This window comes from Muscardinus avellanarius, assembly GCF_963383645.1.
Source record: "Muscardinus avellanarius genome assembly, chromosome: 2".
NCBI classification, from domain to species: Eukaryota; Metazoa; Chordata; class Mammalia; order Rodentia; family Gliridae; genus Muscardinus; species Muscardinus avellanarius.
In genome coordinates this window covers 202,572,775-202,592,740 of record NC_137787.1, presented here as the reverse complement: position 1 = coordinate 202,592,740, position 19,966 = coordinate 202,572,775, and the positions used below count along the sequence as shown (strand labels likewise).

Here is a 19,966-nt window from a genome sequence, read left to right as displayed (position 1 = left end):
CTCCCCTACACAGCACTGCACCAGCCTCACACCGCATCGGAACCACCTACACCGAACCCGTTCAACAGGGACCTCCAGCCAGGGCCCTTGAGTTGGTAGCAACTTGGGACCACCTGGGTGGCACGCTTCTGAGGCCGGGTGCTCTAAGAATCCCAGGTGGGGGCAGACACCCACACCTGTAGCCCCCATGGTTTGCCATGCACCTCCGCCCACCTGGGCCCTCACTGCAGCCCCTCCCCAACGCACCCCACCTCATCAGAACCTCGGCTCAATGCTGGGTCCCCCCCACACACAGCATGCTGAGAGGCCCTGCCCACGGCCTAGAATTCGCCCAGACACAAGAAATCTTAAAGGGCCCGAACCCAGCACCCCCAGGGGCAGGGGGACATTGTCCCCAGGGGAGAAATGGAGTAGAGGCCCGCTTGTCACACGCCCCAGCCTCATTCACGTGCTGCCCCACAGGCCTGTCCCCACCAGCCCCTCCACCTGCCAAGGGGCGTGACAAATGGTGAGGGGACGAGGCTTTGAGGCCACCCCAGGCAGCGCACAGGCCCTTCTCAGGCCCCCCGCAGGCCTTCTGATGGGCTCAAGGTTGTGGCCCTGACCTCAGCCTGCATGCTTGACTCCCTGAAGGAGTTAGAGGCAGGCCTGGTCAGTGCCGGTCGCACACGGAACCAGTTCCCTTTGGTCGCTATCAGAACACGGTGACCGGCCAAGGGCATGCCCAGGCACCTGGGACGGAGCCTGGGAAGGGCAGAGGGTGTGATAGCTGCGCACTGCTCACCGCGGGACCCTCCCCTGTGTTTGGAGAGGCGATCCTGAGGCTGATAGCACTTCCTGGTGCTGGTGACCTCTCAGGGAGACTATAAGGGCCCGCGAGGATTCTGGGCTCACTAGAGCCCAGCCAGAGGGGAGGCCTCAGACGCGGGTATGGCGGCACTGCAGGAGAAGAAGACCTGCGGCCAGCGCATGGAGGAGTTCCAGCACTACTGCTGGAACCCGGACACCGGGCAGATGCTGGGACGCACCCCCGTCCGCTGGCGTACGTTTGGCCCCCGTGGAGGGTGGTGCGGGATAAGGGGGCAGCAGGCTCGTCCAGGACACGTGGGGACTGACTCCAGGCTCTCAGATCCAGGGCTGGAGAAAGGAACGCAGGAGGAGGGCCTTGAGCCAGCGGGGAGACCGGCAGAGGCCTGGAGGGCTCTGGGGAGGCGGGGGAGCCATGCAGAGCTGGGGCTTCTGTTGCACTGAGCTCTTCCTCCTGCCTCAAGGTAGAGGGAGCTGTGGTCGCCCCACAACTGGCCACTCCGAGCCGCTGGCCATCTGGGACAGGCTTTAGTATTTCAGAACTGGCACTTCTGCTGTCCACAGCGCCTGGGGTGGGGGAGCTGACTTCCTGCCTCCCTCTCCCGGTGCTTTCTTACCTTGGAGGCCAGTGAGCCTTCTAATCCCTAATTTTCTGATGGGGCTGTTGACCCCACAACACTGAGAGCTGGCTTGGCTGTCTGATTTCCCCTTAGTCCTAAGGAAGGGTCCTGTTTTCAGGACGGTCCGTGACTGTCAGCCCCACTGCTCGGCAGGAAGCCAGGGTCCTCAGATGGCCCCTGAGACCTTCTATTCCAGAACGCCTCTGCGGGTGGGGCATCCAAGGACTGGCCTCAAATTTTCATCTGTATGTTTAAGAACTGCATCTTAAAACTATATTTTTCTCCCTTTTGTTTTGGCACTGGAGATTCAACCCATGGGCATTGTACCTCCCAGTTACACCTCCAATCCTATTTTATCTTTATTTTGAAATAGGGTCTCACTAGGTTACTGAAGGTCTTGCTACATTACTGAGGCTGGCTTCAAACCTCTGATCCTCCTGTCTTAGCCTCCCAAGTACTGGGTTTAGAGGCATGTGCCACCACAGTGGCTTAAAACTATGTTTCTAAAACTGACAATGTTTTAGAAGACTTTTAAAGGAGGCTGTGGTGGGTCTTTGACCAGATAACTGGGCGTGTGAACTTAATGAAGTGAACGGTGCCCTGTGTGAGAGTTGACTTGAGTCCCATGCTAGGTGTTTCTGGGGCGGGCCTAGTGACTCTCCAGCCTCTGCCTCTCGACCACCCTGCAGCCCTGGCTTTGTGGGCAGATGTAGCCGCAGAGTCCCTTCCGCTGCCTGGAGGTCACCTGGAATCCCACCCCCATCGGGACAGAAAGAACAGGCCCACGTCACCACAAAGCACCCTCCTTTGTAAGGAGCAAGCTCTTATAAACACTTGCCTCCCCCAAAGAGCTCACTGAGGTGCGGAGTGGAACGTCCCTGGCCGCCTGCAAGGGGAGTGGGGTCCCATGGGTCTCATGCCCAGAGGAGGAAAGGAAGGGGGTCTTTCCTGCCCTCGCCGCCCTCTCTTCCCTCCTGTCTGGTGCGCCGCCTAAGGCCCCAGGCTGGAGGCACAGGCTGGAGAGTCACTAGGCCCGCCCCAAAAACACCTAGCATGGGACTCAAGTCAACTCTCACACAAGGCACTGTTCACTTGATTAAGTCCACACGCCCAGGCAGGGCCGACCGGCTCCTGGGCTAGAACCGGGCTGTGCTCACACCTGGGCCCTTGCCGGGCCATGCAGTCAGTCACCACGAGCAGCAGCCCTGCCTCGTCCAGCTGCACTTCCATGACGGGCGGTCACTCCCGTCCACTCCTGCCACTGCAGGCTGTGGACGCACGAGGGCAGAGCGCCAGCCCACCTTGCCGCAGCAGCGAGGAGCTGGGCACAAGGGCCGCGCCACGCGGTGGGCTCTGCCTGCCCTGTAGGAAGCGGGAGAGACCACGTGGGTCCTGGGGCAGGAGGGGCAGGAGGGCTGAAGGACCCTGGCTTCCACTCGGTGAGAGTGTCCTGGACCAAGAGGCCCTGGATTCGCAGCTTTGGGAACGCGGCGCACATCGCCAAACGTGTGTTTCGAAGTGGTGTGTTCAAGTGGCCTGGTGCAGCTCGGGTGGCCTGGCAGGCCCAGCCCCGGGTTAGACCCAATGCCACTGAGAACAGGAAGGAGGGGAGATGGGTGGGTCTGTGTGGCTGCTGCCTGACCTTCTCTGCCTGGCCAGTGTGGATCAGCCTCTACTACGTCGCTTTCTACGTGGTGATGACGGGGCTCTTTGCCCTGTGCATCTTTGTGCTGATGCAGACCATCGACCCCTACACACCGGACTACCAGGACCAGCTAAAGTCGCCGGGTAAGCACAGGAGGGCACTTTCCAGCTGTTCCCTGCAGCAACCAGGGCGTGCAACCGGGGCTGTGGGTGTGAAGGCCACCCCTCCCAGCAGGGAGTGAGGGAGAGGGAGGAGCTCACATCACACCTGACCCACCCCTCCACATCTGTGTTCCCAGAAACAGGAGTGCTCAAAGGCGTGCAGTAAGGCCAGGCGTGGGGGGCACACTTGTAATCCCAGCATTTTGGAGGCTGAGACCGGAGGATCGCGGTTCGCGGACGGCCTCAGCTACTTAGTGAGGCCCTCTGCAACTCAGTGAGACCCAGTTTCAAAATAAAGAATTAAAAAAAAAAATAGGGCAGGGGGTGTGGCTCGGAGGTAGAACGCCCCTGGGTTCCATCTCTAGACACGCAAAAAACAAAACAAACAAACAAAGGCGTGCAGTGGACTGGGTGGTGGCTGATAGCTTTTGCAGTGACTGCCGACTTTTTTTTTTTCTTTTTCAGTACTGGAGATGAGGTAGAATCCAGGGGCATTCTACCTCTAAGCTACATCTGTAGCCCTATTTTTTTAATTCTTTATTTTGAAACAGGGTCTCACTAAATTGCAGAGGGCCTCACTAAGTAGCTGGGGCTGGTCACAAACTTGTGATCCTCCTGTCTCAGCCACCCAAGAGCTGGGATTACAAGTGTGCGCCACTGCCGGGCGTGGTGGCGCACACTTGTGATCCCCGCGCTTGGGAGGTGGAGACAGGAGGATCGCGCAGGTTCGAAGCCAGCCGCGCACGCTGGCTTAGGAGACCCTGTTTCCAAATAAAAATGTAAAAATAGGTCTGGGAGTGTAGCCCGGAGGTAGAAGGGCTTCCAGGAACCCCAGTGCCACCAAAAAAAAAAAACAAGTGTGTGCCACCGTGCCCAATCTGAAAGTTCTCTTGAACTGTCATTTTTTTATATTCTTACAACCTTTACAACCTTTTGTTAGATTGCTTTTCTACTTAACCAAAATCAGTGAAGTTTTTTTTTGTTTTTTGTTGTTTTACTTTTGTTGTAGTACTGGCATTCTATCTCTGAGCTACACCCCCAACCCTTTTTACTTTGAAACAGGGTCTTCCTAAGTTGCTGAGGGTCTGGCAAAGCCACTGTACGCTAGCCTTGAGCCTGTTAATCCTCCTGTTTCAGTCCTGGGATTTAGGTTTGCGCCCCTGTGCCTGGCTAGTGAAGATTTATTGTTATTTTTTGAGTGTTCAGATTTTGTTTTACTTAGAGGCTCGGTTGCAGACTCCACAAGCAGTTCTCCCCTTGGAAGGCAGAAGAGCGGGGCTGCGGTCTGTGCCCACCCGGCCGCCCTGCTGCAGTTGGGCCAGGCTCAGGGCCTCCTCCAGAGCATGTGCAGCCTGGACACCCAGCATCCGGGGCAGACCCGCCTCACGGCAGCGGTGCAGTCCTCTGGCTCTTCCTGGCAGGGCTGCTGTCAAGTTTCCAGGGCCCAGGGCACGGCCTGCGGCTTCCCTTGCAGGCCCAGCTCAGCTATGGCTCCGCACACTTGGCTTCCAGCAGTTCTACAGGGGACTTGGCAAGTCCCACCAAGGGCCCAGGTGCCAATGAGCGTCTGGAGAAGACAGTGGGTGGCCTTCTCTCCCCAGGGGTGACCTTGAGGCCCGATGTCTATGGGGATAGAGGCCTGGACATCTCCTACAACATGTCTGACAACAGGACCTGGGCCGGCCTCACGCACACGCTGCACAGCTTCCTGGCAGGTAGGATCAGTTGGGCGCCCTCCGCCAGGTCCTGTGCTCTGAGAGAAGCCAGGCTGGGCTCCCACTCGCCAGGCGCCAGCCGACGCTGCGGTGTGTGCCCCACAGGTTACACGCCTGCGGCCCAGCAGCACAGCATCAACTGCACCTCTGAGGCCTACTTCTTCCAGGAGAGCTTCAGGGCACCGAACCACACCAAGTTCTCCTGCAAGTTCACCGCAGACATGCTGCAGAACTGTTCAGGCCTGACAGACCCCAGCTTCGGCTTCCCAGAGGGAAGGCCATGCTTCATCATCAAAATGAACAGGGTGGGTCTCGAGGGCCCTGGGGCCGGCTGCAGGGAGGCAGGACCCTCCTCACATGGGGTTCCTGGGATGCTTCCCTTGCACCCCGGCGTAGCACATGCCCACCACATGACACCTAGACACAAATCCAGAATGGTCCACAGGGGCACTGGGGCCCTCTGCACTGGACACTGCGCAAGGGGACACATGTGGAGCCAGGGCTCGGGCGTCTGTGAGCATCTGGGTCAGGGGCAGGCTCTGGGTCACCACCCACCACGAGAACAGACAGCATGGGCGCAGGGAGAAGTGACGTGGAAGCCTCTGGGACAGGAACTGGCCAGGCAGAGTGGGCTCTGGCCACTGGTCAGCGCCTGGGAGGCTGCAGTTTATCACCATTCTTGAGGCCTGGAGGCAGCCACAGCTGGGTGCCGCACACGTCGCAGGGTATGGGGCAGGCAGGGGCTCCCCAGAGCTGCCCCGCACAGTCTATGACCAGGGCACTGACCCATCCATCCAACGGCAGCTCTGCTCAGTGCTCGGGGGACAGTCAGGGCAGAGAAGCCCGGAAAGGTGCAGATAGGGGCCCTTGAACAGGATGGAGAGCAGAGCTGGGGCCCCCACAGTTCCCTGTAGGCCAGGGAACTTGCAACGCAAGCTGGACGCTCCTCTCCCCAACACAGGGGCCTGGACGCCTTCCGGGCCCGGCACCACTAGCCGCAGGTGGTGTGCTGAGTGACCTCCAGGGGCTGCGGGGACAGGAGGGCGGTGTCCCTGCGAGCCTGCATGCAAGGGTACACCACGCCTTCCCTTGCAGATTGTGAAGTTCCTACCCAGCAATGACTCAGCGCCCCGAGTGGACTGTACCTTCCTGGTGAGTGGGGTGGTGGGGAGAGGCGCTCAAGACCCAGGAGGGGCGGCACCTCTCCATGCTTACGTGGTTCCTCCACCACACTGCTTTTTTTTCTTGCACTTCATTTTCTACAAAACCCTTCCACCCAGGCAGGGTGGCAAAAGACTTTCCAGCCAGTACATGGGAGGCTGAGACAGGAGGATCGCAGGTTCAAGGCCAGCCTTAGCAACTTAGCAAGACTTGTTTCAAAATAAACATTAAAATAGGGCTGGCGGTATAGCTCAGAGGTTGAATGCCCCTGGACTGCGCGCGCGCGCATGCACACACACACACACACACACACACACACACACACACACCTTTCCAGTCCTCCAACAGCTGCAGTGGTTTGACGGAGGCCCAGGTGGCGACCACCGAGGGCCGGTGTTGACCTCCAGCACATTCCAGCGCTTTTCAAAACTACTTTCTAAGTCCACATTAAGAAACCAAGCTTGCTTCCTCTAAGTATCTTCCAGGTCTGCTCTCAGCACTGAGCCCTGGCACAGGTCCCCGTTGGCTCCGTGACGCTGACCGGGCGCTCCCCACGGGCGGCCCGCGGGGCCCGCTCCCAGAGCCCCTCTCCCTCCTGTGGGTTGCTTGCGTTGGTTCTCCTTGTTCTAGCTGTTGTCGCTGCACACATAGGCTGGACTGAGACTTGACAGAGCCAAAGCACCCTTCGTCTGTTCTTTGATACGCTTTAGCTACCTGCTAAACACCTGACCGCACCCCTCACCTGCGAGGCCACGGGACAGAGGCGAGCAGGGAGCTGCTGCACCCCGCTGGCCCAGCCACGCTGACATGCAGCGTTCACATAAGCACCCGCACACACTCACGCACCCACACCGGCACCTCTTCTCAGCCGCGGCCTCTCCTCCCCAGGACACACCCCGCAAGGACGCCACACCCCTGCAAGTGGCGTACTACCCGGCCAACGGCACCTTCAGCCTCCACTACTTCCCCTACTACGGAAAGAAAGCGCAGGTAGGACTCTGGCTTTGCTCCGCCCCGACCGCAGCTACCAGTTGTTTCCCATTGAGCAAAAGGCGTGCAACTACCATTTTTCACAAAAGCGCAGCCAAAGCCTGACTTAGCGGTTCTGACCACTTGGCCTGTTTCCCAAGCCAAGGTTCTTGTAACCACCTGGAAACAACTGGGTCTCACGCCTCCCACACCTGATTCCTTAGCTCTGGAGGGCTGCGCACGCCCCAAGGCTGCGCCTCCTCCGCACGCGGGCTTTAGCCCTTGGTCTTGTACTCGCGTCCGTCCGTCAGCTGCAGCCCAACTGAGGCTTGCTGGCGCCCTTCCCTGCGCCCGCTCTCCTGCCTCCAAGTCGGGCAGTGGCTCAGGCCCAGGGCTCCTTGGCACTGCAGGTCTCGCGGGAGGTCCGAGGGGCCTCTCTGCAGCCTGCGCGTCCTGTGTTAGTTGTGCTTGCTTAACATGGGTCTCCACCCCAGCCCTACTACAGCAACCCTCTGGTGGCGGTGAAGCTCCTCAACGTCCCCACGGACACGGAGGTCGCCATCGTGTGCAAGATCCTGGCGGATCACGTGACCTTCGACAACCCCCATGACCCCTACGAGGGGAAGGTGCAGTTCAAACTCAGGATTCTGAAGTGAAGACCGCAGCCCTGACCGTGGCCTGCCCTGGTCTGCAGCGCCTGCAGGCCCACGCCCTCCCGATGCGCGGCCACCCTTGACCACCCGCCCTCGCCCACCCTTCATGCCGCCGCTCCCTGTCTGGCAGTGCCCTCTGCTGGCGTTGGCCGGTTTCCTACGCAATCCTGGCTGGGCAAGGTAGTGTGAACCTGTAATCCCTGTACTTGGGAGGCGGAGACAGGAGGATTGCAAGTTTGAGGACAGCCTCACCAAGTAGTGAGACTCCCACCAACCTGGCGAGACACTACTTCCAAATAAATAAAATGGAGCTGGGGTGTAACTCGAATATAGGATGCCTCTGGGTTCAATCCCCAGTACCACAAAAATAAAAATGACTTTCAAACCCGGCATGGTGGCACACACCTATAAATCAGTACTTGGGAGAATGAGACTGAAGGATCACAGGCTTAAGACCAGCCTCAGAAACCCAGAGAGACCCTGTTTCAAAAATAAATAAATTTAAAAAATAAAAAGGGCTAGGGGTATACTTCAGAGGTAGAATGCCCGTGTCCAATCCCCGGTACCACACACACCACGCACTCCTCCCCCAGCTTCCAGTGGAGTCTCAGCTGCGACGTGATGCCAGGCCCCGGAGGCGCCCTTGGCAGCTCCTGCTCACTGCGGCTCACTGTCTGCCACACTCAGTATAAAGTATCGTCCACGTTAACATAGAGCTGAATGCACTGATGTGAACCCTGGCTTACAACAATATACACTCTGAATTCTTGCTTCTAAGAATGCAATTCCTAGGTTGTAAAAATAAAGCCTATCAAAGTTACTCTTATTCTACATAAAAAAGTCATGTCTTTCCTGATCTGGGAGAAAAATTTACTAAATATCAGCTGGGTATGGTAGTATATACCTGTAATCCCCATACTTGGGAGGCTGAAGTGAGAGGATCACAAGTTTGAGGATAGCCTTGGCAATTTAGCAAGACTTGTTGTCTCAAGATTAAAAAAAAAAAAAAAAAAAAGCCAGGTGTGGTGCTGCACACCTGCAATCACAGTACTTGGGAGGCTGAGACAGGAAGATCGCAGGTTCAAGACTAGCCTCGGCAACTTAGAATGGTTCTCAGCAATTTAGTTAAGACCCTAAGAGGTCTTACTAAAATAAACTAGGTCTGGGAGAACGCCCATCCTCCCAGCCAGAACTCTGTCCCCACAAACACCGACTCCCCTTCTCTGCAGCCAGTCGTGTCTGGCTCACTTCAGGGCCCTGCCTTAGGGAGTACCGTACTGAAATGAACATCCAATTTTTATTTTTTTTTTCCCGGTACTGAGGATGGAAGCCAGGGGCATTCTACCTCTGAGGTACACCCCCAGCCCTATTTCTTTTTATTCTTTATTTTGAAACAAGGTCTCACTGAATTGCAGAGGGCCTCACTAAGTAGCCGAGGCTGGCCACAAACCCCGATCCTCCTGTCTCAGCCTCCCAAATGCTGGGATTACAAGCGTGCCCACCACGCCCGGCCCAACTCCTGTCTGTTAACAGTTCTACTTTTGCTGATGTATCTCCTGGTCTGCATCAGGTGTGTTTTTGTAACGGTTTTGTGTTCTTCTGACTCAGCCTCTGATGCTATACGATGTCCCTGCATCTCTTGCCTCCTGGATCTGACGCCTACTCTGGGCGCACCACCTGCTGTCCTTCAGGAGGACCTGCCTGGGACAGGACTTCCTGCGGCTCCACTCTGACCTTTTTGTCTTTAGAACTAAAGCGAGAAGTCTTACAGACGACATACAGGTTGACCATATGCGTCATCCATTCTGCCAATCTTTAACTAGAGAATTTACTCCATTTGCATCTAAAGTAATCACTGGCAAGGAAAGATGCTGCCACTTGCCATGCTCCTGTATGTCCTATGGACTAATTTATCCCTCATCTTCTGAACCACCGTCTTCTTTTATGTCCAGGTGATTTTTTTGTAGTGAGCGTGTAAATTGACTCCTCTCTTCCTTCTCTGTATATTCTACAGTGCTTATCTTGCAGTTGCCGCAGAGGTAACATTCTAAAGTTATAACACTAATTTGAAGTCCATATGCCTGACTTCAACAGCACTTAAAACTCCTGCCACTTCACAGCCCCCTCCCTCAGATTGCTGAAAACATGAAATTACTTTTTTTTTTGCTTTTGGTGGCACTGGGGATTAAAACCACCCAGAGGCATTCTACCTCTGAGCTACACCACCAGCCATATTTTATCCTTCATTTTGAAACAGGTCTCACTAAGTTGCAGAGGCCTCACAAGTTGCTGAGGCTGGCCACAGGCCTGAGCCTCCGTCCTGGCCTCCCAGGTACCAGGATTATAAGCATGCTCCACCACACCCAGCTCTACTGTTTTGAAACAGGGTCTCACGGAGGTGGCCGAGTCTGTTGTGTCAGATCCACGCATTCATTCCTCCACCCTTCCTTCTGAGTTCACTGGCCAGCTGGTCACGGCCCCACAGAGGACAGCCCTGGCGTGCCTTGGGGGAAGCCCTGTACGTGACAGTGATTTTCAAGAATCTTTTGAAAGTCCAGTCACAGTATCTCGGTGTGGGTCTCTTTGAGTTCATCTTACCTAGTTTCTTAAGCTTCTTCAGCATTGATTTGTATCTTTCATCAAATTTGGACAACTCTGAGCCCCTCTACAAATATTCTGATTCTCTCAGAATGCACAGCCAGTACCTTGCTGGTGCCATGTGTCCCTTAACTATTATTTTTTTCTGTTCCTCATAGTCTTTCCAACTGTCCTATCGTAAAATAGCCACTGTACTTCTCAGACCCTGAACTTCTTTATGGCTTCTTACATTGATGCCCCGCCCCTTTTTTTGTACTGAGGATTGAACTCAAGGGCATCCTACCTCCAAGCTACAACCCCAGCCCAATTTTACTTTTTATTTTTGAAACAGGGTCTCACTGAATTGCAGAGAGCCTCACTAAGTAGCTGAGGCTGTCCGCGAACCGCGATCCTCCAGTCTTAGCCTCCAAATGCAGGGATTACAAGAGTGCGCCACAAACAAGGTCTTGTTGCTGGGCGTGGTGGCGCACTCTTGTAATCCCTACGTCTGGGAGGCTGAGAGGAGGATCGCATAGGTTCAAAGCCTCAGCCCCTGGGTTCCGCCCCCAGTACCACCAAAAAACAAACAAACAAACAAACAAACAAGGTCTTGTTAAGTTGCTGAGGCTGATCTCAAACCTCTGATCTTCCTGTTTCACCTTCCCAAGTGTGGGATTACAAGTGGAATCCGACTTTTTGAGCATCTTTAGACAGTTGTTTGAAGTGTTTGTCTCCAGGAGCTGCCACGGCACCTCTTCAAGGGACAGCATTAATTTTCTCCCTAAAGAGGCTACACTTTCCTGTCTTTGCATGACTTGGGGCTTTCGAAAAACTGGATGTTTAGAGCTGCTAATGTGACTAAAAGGCAGACCCTCCTCTTCCTGGGTTTGCCGGGCTCTGTGTTGCTCTCTGATAGAGGCGGGCTGTCCACATTGATGATCAGCTGCGGTGCAAACTGGAAGTCTCTTTCTGGGCTCTTTCCAGGCACGCGGTCCCTTCCTAAATCCCCCATAGCGGTTTCTTCATGCCCCAGTCTTCAGCATTTTGGCTCCCAAAAGGGGGAAGAGAAAAATGAAGGGGAGGGGAAGGAGGAGGATGCCAAGGCTAGAGTCATCCCAGTCCAGGGCCCCCAGCAGCCCCTCCGCAGAAGCTGTGGGCGTCAACAGACTGCAGGGCTCCTGGACAGTGACATGAACAGACGATACCCCTGGCCCGCCGTCTGGGCAGGGAGGGACCCCCTACTTCCTATCCCAGCTTTCCAAAACCCCTCACGCTTTCATTCTTTACTAAATGCCAAAACTAAAATCTGCCTCAAGGATTGAGGAGGAAAGGCAAGGAATAAACTTCCCCACCTCATGAGCGCCCGGAAGGAGGTGCCCCACACCCACCGCATCCTGCACCCGGCCCAGATGTTGCGCCGGCTCCGCAGGAGGCCCCTCCGGCCCCTCCAGGTTGGGTGCAGGCAACAGGACCCGCACACCTTGGGCCCGGCAGCCTGCCCCTCCACTCAAGGGTGAAACATTCAACAAGTGAATACCTGTTCCCGCTACGGCCACACGACTTCTAAACAACATTCTGAATTAGAGAAACAGGAGCTCGCTTAAAATGCCCATGCGCGTTTTATTAATAAAAACTAACAGTGCCAAGTTAAACAAGTCAAACAATTAAAGTCTCTTTATATTCCATAAAATATTACAGAAAAGTTTATTTGTGTTTCAATAAAAAGTCTATTGTTTCAGAACAGGCAGCAGACAGCAACTTGTGCAGTTAACGGGTTTTTGTGAATAAATTTTAAAAGAGACGACTGCCTGCCCTTAAATTCCTTTTTTTATAAAAAAAGAACTATTAAAAATGATTGACAAATTTTGAGTTAAAAAACTGTTAAAACATTCTCTATGTTTAATTTCAATTTTATAATAGATTACAGGAAGATGCTTATGAAACAAATACAACATTTGTTTCAGTACATGTTTTTAAATGATAGACTTATAAGTATGTAAACAACTATATAATAAAAAGTTTTCAAATGCTGCCTGTAAGAAATCAGGCAAATTTTACCATAAGCAATAAACCTTCCAGACAGTTTCCATAGCTGCACCAGCGTGGCAGTAAACTTTTACCAAACAAACAGAAACAAACAAACAGAAAAAAGGACTTCGCAATTTGTTGCTTCAAGAGAGAAAAACATTTACAAACTTGATGGGATGACAGTAAATATAATTTAAGGAAAAGTAAAGTCGTAGTAAAATTTATGGCGCGTGATGTTTGGAGTGGAGCTTCGCCACCTGCCGGCTCTTTGGACACTGCATGATTTAACGGGACGGCGCGTCCTGGGCCCACTACCCGCCAGTGGCAGCGCCACCGAACACTGCCAACAAACTGCCCTTGGGGCCCATCCACAATAGGGCACGCTTTGTTACTGTCGTGTGGGGAAGAAGCACAACTTCTTCAGCACACCCAAGAACTGGTGAGGGGCAAAAATGAACTCTGACTCTAAAAAAGATAGAAAGAGAAAACACAGAACCCTAAGTGTAGACACAGGCTCTGAATCAGCACACCGGTTTCAAATCACATCCACAGCACATCTCAGAACCTGCGGGAACAATCCTTGCTTATCGGAGGTGCGTATCTAATTCCATAGCTTACCAGTATCTTCTTGGGGGTAGGCCAAAAAGAAACAGAAAACCCCACAATAAAAAAAAAAAAGTTCCTCTTCTCTAGACAATGTTTCCTGAAGTTGAATCCAAGGGGCTGCCAGCTGGGTGTCAGTCCTCCTCGTCATTCTCATTGAAGTCGTCGTCGTCGTCCTCGTCCTCCCCAACGCAGGACACCGGGGTCTGCACCCTCGAGCCACTGTACTGGGACCCGTTGGAGCTTGTAGCCAGCATCCCATCTGCGCCATTGCTCAGATCACTGCGGGGACAGGGCCAGACGAGGCTGTCAGTGGCGTGAGGCCCACTCCACCCAGCAAGGACAGGCTGAACATATCCCCCCAAAACTCAGATTTTTAGACCATGCCACAGAAATGGGGGGGTCTCGAGCACCTCTGATACAGAACCCCAGTCCTCTGTCACAAGGCCGTCCCTCCAACACCCCGTCCACTACCACGGCCTTCCTACAATCCCACACCCTCTGGGAAGTGGGGGATCCCTCCTCTCAGGACGGCCACTGCCTGCAGCAGGCCAGGACAGAATGTGTGCCGTGGAAGTACATGTGTGAGCCTGGGTGCGGCTCTGTGGCAGAGCGATGGTCTGGCCTGCGTGAGCCGGGGTGCACCCCAGCCCCGAAATGGCAAATGCGTGCATGTGTGTTTTTGAGTATGTGCACACATATGTACTTATAGAATGTGATATAGAAAAGGCGGGCAGCAACACAGGCCCAGCCAGAGGTGCGGCTGCAGGGCAGCCGGCCTGAGATTTCTCCATAGCACACCACGGGGAGGGGTCCAAAGGACTTCAGTGGCACTCATCAGCACCCTATCATAAAAACTAACAGAGCTCTGCTTTTTGACACAGAGGCTCCACACCTGGGAAATCCAGCCAAGCAAAACAAGTCAAAAGTTGTGAAAAACCTAGCCCCAGGCTTCTTCTCTAGCTCTTCCTATTCTTAGACTGGCTGTTGAACCCAGAAGCATTCTACCTCCAATCTATCCCTATTTAATTTTGAAACAGGGCCTCACTAAGGTGCTGAGGACCTCACTAAATTGTGAAGGCTGGCCTCACACTTAATGAGCCTCCTGTCTCAGCCTCCTGAGTATTAGAATTACGTGTATACACCACCACACCCAGTTCCTTCAGCTATTCTGAAAAGTGTAAGTTACCTAACTGTGCTTTCTTGCCACTAGTGAAATTGTTTTTTCTTTCTTTTTCAGTGCTGAGGATGGAAGGAACCCAGGGCTTCACACATGCTAGGTGAGTGTTCGCTCTACCACTGGGCTATACCCGCACTGCTTTTTATTTTCAGAGATTTTGCTAAGCTGCCCCAGCTGACCTCAACTTGCGATCCTCCTGCCGCAGCCTCCCAAGTAACTGGGATGACAGGTGTGTGCACCTCTCCTGGCTGAAGCTGGATCTTATGAGAGGGTCATAGCTTCGCCTCCCTCACGGACAAAACTGATGGGCCTCAGCTAGTTAACAGAAAGGACCACCTTCAATAAAACTTTAAGGAACACTCAAATTCTACCTTGAGACTAACCTGCTCAGCATCTTGAGACCACACCACGTGTAGCTACAAATCCAGGACAGAGAGAAAGAGCCGGCCTCTGACCTCCAGGGGAGCCCCGCCCACACCACCGCCACCCTAGCCCTGTGGCCAGCCATGGTGGGAAGCCCAGGAGCTCGGTCCAGTGGCACCTGCACACCCCCCACCCCGCTCCCTGGCTGTGGACCCTGCCCCACACCAGTGGAGCGAGGCATAGGCCACAGACAGACAGAACTTAGATCAACCCTGCCTGCTAGACCTACAGCTTCCTACTTTATTTCAATTCTGTAGAATTATGTCTAAAATGTTGTTAACATTTCAGATTAGCATAAGGTAGCACTATAAGATAGGACAATACAACTTTAAAGTAAACATGCCCAATGTCTTGTTAATATTTACTGTAAATGTGCTTACACTTAAGCCGGGCATGGTGCATTCGGGAGGCTGAGACAGGAGGATTGCGGTTCCCAACCAGGCTCAGCTACTTAGTGAGGCCCTTCGCAACGCAGTGAGACCCTGTTTCAAAATAAAGAATAAAAAATAGGACTGGGGGTGTTACTCGGAGGTAGAATGCCCCTGGGTTCCATCCCCAGTATAGGAAAAAAAAAAAAGTCTTACATTTATCTTTAAAGCACTAAGACGAATATCTAGGACATTATTCTGCTCTGTGGAATTGTGAGGTCAAAGGTTAAATAAACATTTATTTAAATAATACAAGTCCTTCAGAACTGGATGTGGTGGCACACTCTTGTAATCCCAGTACTTAGGAGACTGAGACAGGCAGACTGCAGGTTTGAGACCAGTCTTAGCAGCTTAATGAGGCCTTCCGCAACTCAGTGAGATACTATTTCCAAATAAAAAATAAAATAGGGCTGGGGGTATAGCTTGAAGGCAGAATGCCCCTGGGCTCCATCCCTAGTACCAACCCCCACACACAGTCTTTCAGGAACTTAGAAACACACACAATAAATCGGTACAGTGAAAAAGCAGAGAGCAGGAGTCAACGCCCACTGCAATCTCACACAGCCCCGGCACCAGGCAGCAGACACCGCTTACTATTTTTTAAAAATAAGAACCATGAGTTGGCTTTCATTTTTAGGAGGAAGAAACCAAGAAAAGAGAGCTTCTTCCACAGGTACTAGCACTGTGTGGCCGCCTGCCCTGGGTCCCGCCTGGCAACGGCCCCGCCGCCCATCCCCAGTGGCTGTCACCTGGCAGAAAGCCTTGTGCCATTGGACGTAGAGCCTGCCGTCGTGACAAACACACTGCCAATGGATCCCTGAGCCATTTCTGCAAAGGAAGAGAACAGGAGACAAAAAGCAGCACACTGAGAAGGGCACAGAACATGCACAGAGACAGTACGCACCTGCACAGGCGGCTCGGGACTCTAGACCCCAGCAGCCAGGCTCCCCCCCAGTGGGTGCCAGCACAGCCTGGGTGAGAAGGCACGAAATGTGCTGGGAAAGGAAAGGCGTTCCGTGTCATGTCGGTGACACCCACCGGACAGCAGAGGGCGGGGCTCAGGGCGAGAGGCGCACATTCCCATTGGACTCTGCCAGCCAGGTGGGTGCGGGCTCAGGCGGGTATGCAGCATGTGGCTCGCTAGAGGCCAAAACCTGGGCAGGAACCCCATGTCCCAACACGACCGGCAGGCCAGATTTTCATGCTCTAAGATGGATCAGGACACCTCTGTCACAGTAATCCATCCACACTACAAGTTTGGGACAACAGGAGAATGGGCATCTTTCACAAGCTCTCAGCACAAAGCCGCCTCTGCGGCTTCTCTGTGGCCACAGAAGTGGAGACCTCCCAGCCCCGGCACAGAGCTGAGCGCAGGGACAGCTACACCCCACGCTGCCCTTACAGGAGTGGGGCCTCCTCAACGCAAGCTGCACTGTTGGCTGCTACTACAGGGACCCACGGGTTGCCCAAGGGGAGTGCCAAGCCCCTTCCCTCCCCAAAGCATCTCAGTCTCTACTCAGGGCTCTACCTGTAGAGTGAAACTGACTTTGCTTAACACCTTCACCACATCCACGAGGCCCCGTGGGCCCCAGCCACAGGACAAGGGCAATCTGGCCAGAAGCCCCAGCATGGCACTGGGGCGAGACTGACCTGTCACGTATGGTTCCAGAGCCTTTGGTACCAAACTTCGGGCCATTTTAAGGTCTTCTGCGGAGCAGCTGCCAGACTCCAGCCCACAAGCCATGCCCATCCGCTTCAGCACTTCTATGTCGTCGTGGATCTCAAACGTGTTATCGAAATTAAACAGATACTCAAATCTGCAGGGAGAGGCTGTGTTAGGACGAGAGGGCCTGTGGGGAAGAGCGCCTCCCTAACCACCCTGCCACCTGGCTCCAGTGGCCGGGTCTCTATACAAAACTTAGGAACTCGGAGTTGTGTACACGGCAGGCCACACTCCGGGCAGGGCACGTGCTAGGAAACCAGGCCTCCCGTGTGTGGACGTGTGGCCACGGCTCACGCCTGGTCACCATGAGGACTGCGTAGGAGCCAGAGACACTCCGCATGGCTCCACACAGTCACAGAGTCTGGACACAGGGAAGCCCGTGGACGCACTTGTCATTGGAGATGCTGCAGTCGATGACGGTCTTCCTGCTGGTGTTGACGATGATGAAGGGCAAGTGGATGGCGGAGTTAGGCAGAGGCGGTCGGCGGGCCTGCTGCTCGGCTTGGCGGTTTCTCTGCACCAGGTTTTTGAAGGCAATTTGCTGAAAAAGAGGAGCGGCTGACCCGCGTGGCAGTTAACCCCAAAGTACAGGCCTCTGCTGAGGACATCAGGGCTGCCTGGGCTCCAAGAGACCATCCCACAACAGTCCCAGGTCTCTGATGCCAGGAGGCACACACACGGGAAACCAGACCCTCAGGCCTGAGAGCATTTGCCCATGATATGAGAGAAGAGGGACAGAGGGGAACAGCAATGTGAAAGCTACAGACTGCCCACACTGGCCACACAGGAAGGGTAGCTTCTAACGGAGAGCACTCAGTCCCAGTCCTGAACCTCGCAGGAGAGGAGCACCAAAGTCCTTTAGCACAAAGGCTTGACCCAGAGCCTGTCTCTAGCGCCCCAAGTGCACACAAGCACAGACGGCTTCTCACTGACAGTCCAAGGCCGATGTCCCCGCCCATCCCGGCCCCTGTTGGCAGCGCAAGGTGAGGCTGTGCTGGGGCGGGAGGAGGACACCCCCTCTGATGGGCGACTCTGGAGTAGAGGTGTGCACCCCAGCATCCTCTACGTCTGGTTCCTGAGACCTCTCTCAATGCCCTGCAGGGAGGGGATGAGCTCCCTGGGGCCTACACACTGGGGCTTTGGTGAGGCACAGTAAGATTCCAGCCCACTGAGGAGCTGGGGATTACATCGGGATGCCCATGCTCCAGCCTCGAGGTGATCCGCGGCCCTCCCAGGCTGGTGGCCTCTTACCCTGAGACCCGACACCATGCTCCTGGAAGGCCCCAGCATACCCTGACCCAGCATACCCTGAGCACAGGAGGGCGGCTCCCGCAGCACACCCTCGCACACACTTGGTCTTCACTGCCACTCTGCCTGGAAGCGGGACCCTGGGCTGTTCTCAAGCCCTGCTCCCATGCCACCCAGCAGCCCCAACTGTCTGTGTGTCCCGACTAGCAGGTGCCAATGTCCACAAGACCCAGCATAGCACCTGGTCCTCTGGCAGGCCTGACTCTCAAGTGCATTCTCCCAACACTAGCTCTGTAGGAACCGTCCCCACTGCCACTTAGGCCCTTCACCGAGGGCGCACCCGCTCACACATGCAGGCCCGCCTCGCCAGCACCTCTAGGCACAAGCTCAGAGCATGCATTGCACGTTCATGTGGGCTTGCAGAGCAGCTCCTGCTCGCCACACGAGGACGGCACCACACCTGTGCTGCCGACACGGCTCTTGCAGACAGGCACTACCTGCAGGATGAGCTCCTGGAGCTGGGACTGCTTCTGCTTGATCCTCTCCAACCTCCGCTGCCGCTCCACCTGTGGACAGACCCACACATCACCGTGACAGCATCACACACACCACGGACCACCTGTGCAGCGTCATAGGCTCAGCTCTGCCGAGCCAGGGCAGAGCAACGGGGCAAATGTGGACTCAGGCCAGCGGCCCTGTGCTCCTAAAAGTACCCCTGCTCCCCTCTCTTCCTTTCTTGAACGGTGATTAAAGAAAACCCCACAAACAAGGATGGAGAATGAAGCCCCACTAGAGTCTAGCCTCTGGGTCAGGTGGCTGTTCCCTCCCCACAGCTCAGCACCCGTGGAGCCAGTGAGCCAACGCACCAGAGCCAGACGCAAAACTGCCGGGCACAGGGCCACCCGGTCCAGGTGGGCAGGCCAGCAGGAGGCCGGGTGCCTCCCGAGCAGCCAGGGAGATGCGCAGGCGGAGCTGCGTGGACGCACCTCTAGGTTCTGGCACTCCTGGGCAGAGTTGGTGGGCAGGCCGATCCACCTGATCTCCTTCTTCTCCTTGGAGATGATATTCATGGCCATCAGCACGTTTAAGGCATCATAGACGCGCCGCCGTATGTTCTTCTGGTCGTAAGCCTTGGGAGAACGGAGCACAACTCTCTAAGTAACCCGAAAAGCTCAAGGACATGGACCACAAGCCCTCAGGGCACACAACCCTCCTGACCGGCCCAGGGGCCGTGGGGCCGCTGACAGGGCTCACCTCTGGTGGGTGCCGGGAACTGTGCACATATGTTACCGCGTCAGCTTCAAAGATGGAGCTGTGCCACACCAAGGGGTCCCATTGACCACGCACGCCCCCTTGCCCGCTGATTGTGCCACACCAGGGCCAGCTCACTCACTGATTCGTTGGGCAGAATGTGGTTGTCCGCAGCACTGAACTCCGCAACCAGCTCGTCCGCCACCTCGTTGTAGGAGGTGGTTCCTTTCCTCTGCACCTTCTCACACACCTTCATGGAGAAATGCCGCAGGCCCTTGCCATGCTTCTCCCCCTTCCTGTTACGCTTCCTTCAAAACACAGAGACGTAGCCGTCAGCACTCGGGACCAAATGCACTTCACACCAAAGACAGCTGCACCTGTCCCCCACACCCCCGGACAGGGCACTGAGGACGTCCGCGGTGTTGGCGTTTCAAACACCGAGGCCAGGTGGTAAGCCTGTGACTTCAGGTGGAGGGGAGGTGGGCCGCTGCAGGGCCGGAAGCCGGTACACACCTGCTCCATGTAACACACCTGCTCCACTGTTCTAAGGATGCCAACCACATCAGATCACGGCACACTGTAGTGTAAACTGAGGAATCTTCAGGGCAAATTCAGCAGGCTACCCGTGACATCGGGCAAGTGCTTAGACAGATGCTGACAGCAGATGCAAGTCGCTTGTGAGCTTGGCATCAGGAGGATCAAAAGTGAGTGGGCCAGGCTAAGTCGCCACATCGGGGCACAAGGCCACTACACTACAGTCCTTCCTGGTCAGGT

The 19,966-nt window shown here is 54.9% G+C and overlaps 2 protein-coding genes across 3 annotated transcripts; one reads left to right on the top strand and one right to left on the bottom strand.

Moving 5' to 3' along the window:
- Positions 1 to 930: 930 nt before the first annotated feature.
- Positions 931 to 7,734, top strand: ATP4B (ATPase H+/K+ transporting subunit beta; the record flags this gene model as incomplete). Of its 2 annotated transcripts, none has more annotated exons than XM_080720033.1 (7): positions 931 to 1,042; positions 3,087 to 3,215; positions 4,835 to 4,948; positions 5,054 to 5,253; positions 6,044 to 6,100; positions 6,998 to 7,099; positions 7,573 to 7,734. In XM_080720033.1, 7 exons carry the CDS (start codon positions 931 to 933, stop codon positions 7,732 to 7,734), a joined length of 876 nt encoding a protein of 291 aa, XP_080576159.1. The 2 variants fall into 2 exon arrangements, with proteins under 2 accessions (XP_080576159.1, XP_080576158.1); XM_080720032.1 differs by having other exon boundaries at positions 6,044 to 6,109.
- Positions 7,735 to 13,073: 5,339 nt separating this feature from the next.
- Positions 13,074 to 19,448, bottom strand: TFDP1 (transcription factor Dp-1; the record flags this gene model as incomplete). Its single annotated transcript, XM_080689893.1, has 7 exons — positions 13,074 to 13,221; positions 15,720 to 15,798; positions 16,621 to 16,787; positions 17,083 to 17,234; positions 18,439 to 18,507; positions 18,928 to 19,071; positions 19,335 to 19,448. 7 exons carry the CDS (start codon positions 19,446 to 19,448, stop codon positions 13,074 to 13,076), a joined length of 873 nt encoding a protein of 290 aa, XP_080546019.1.
- Between the last annotated feature and the right edge of the window lie 518 nt (positions 19,449 to 19,966).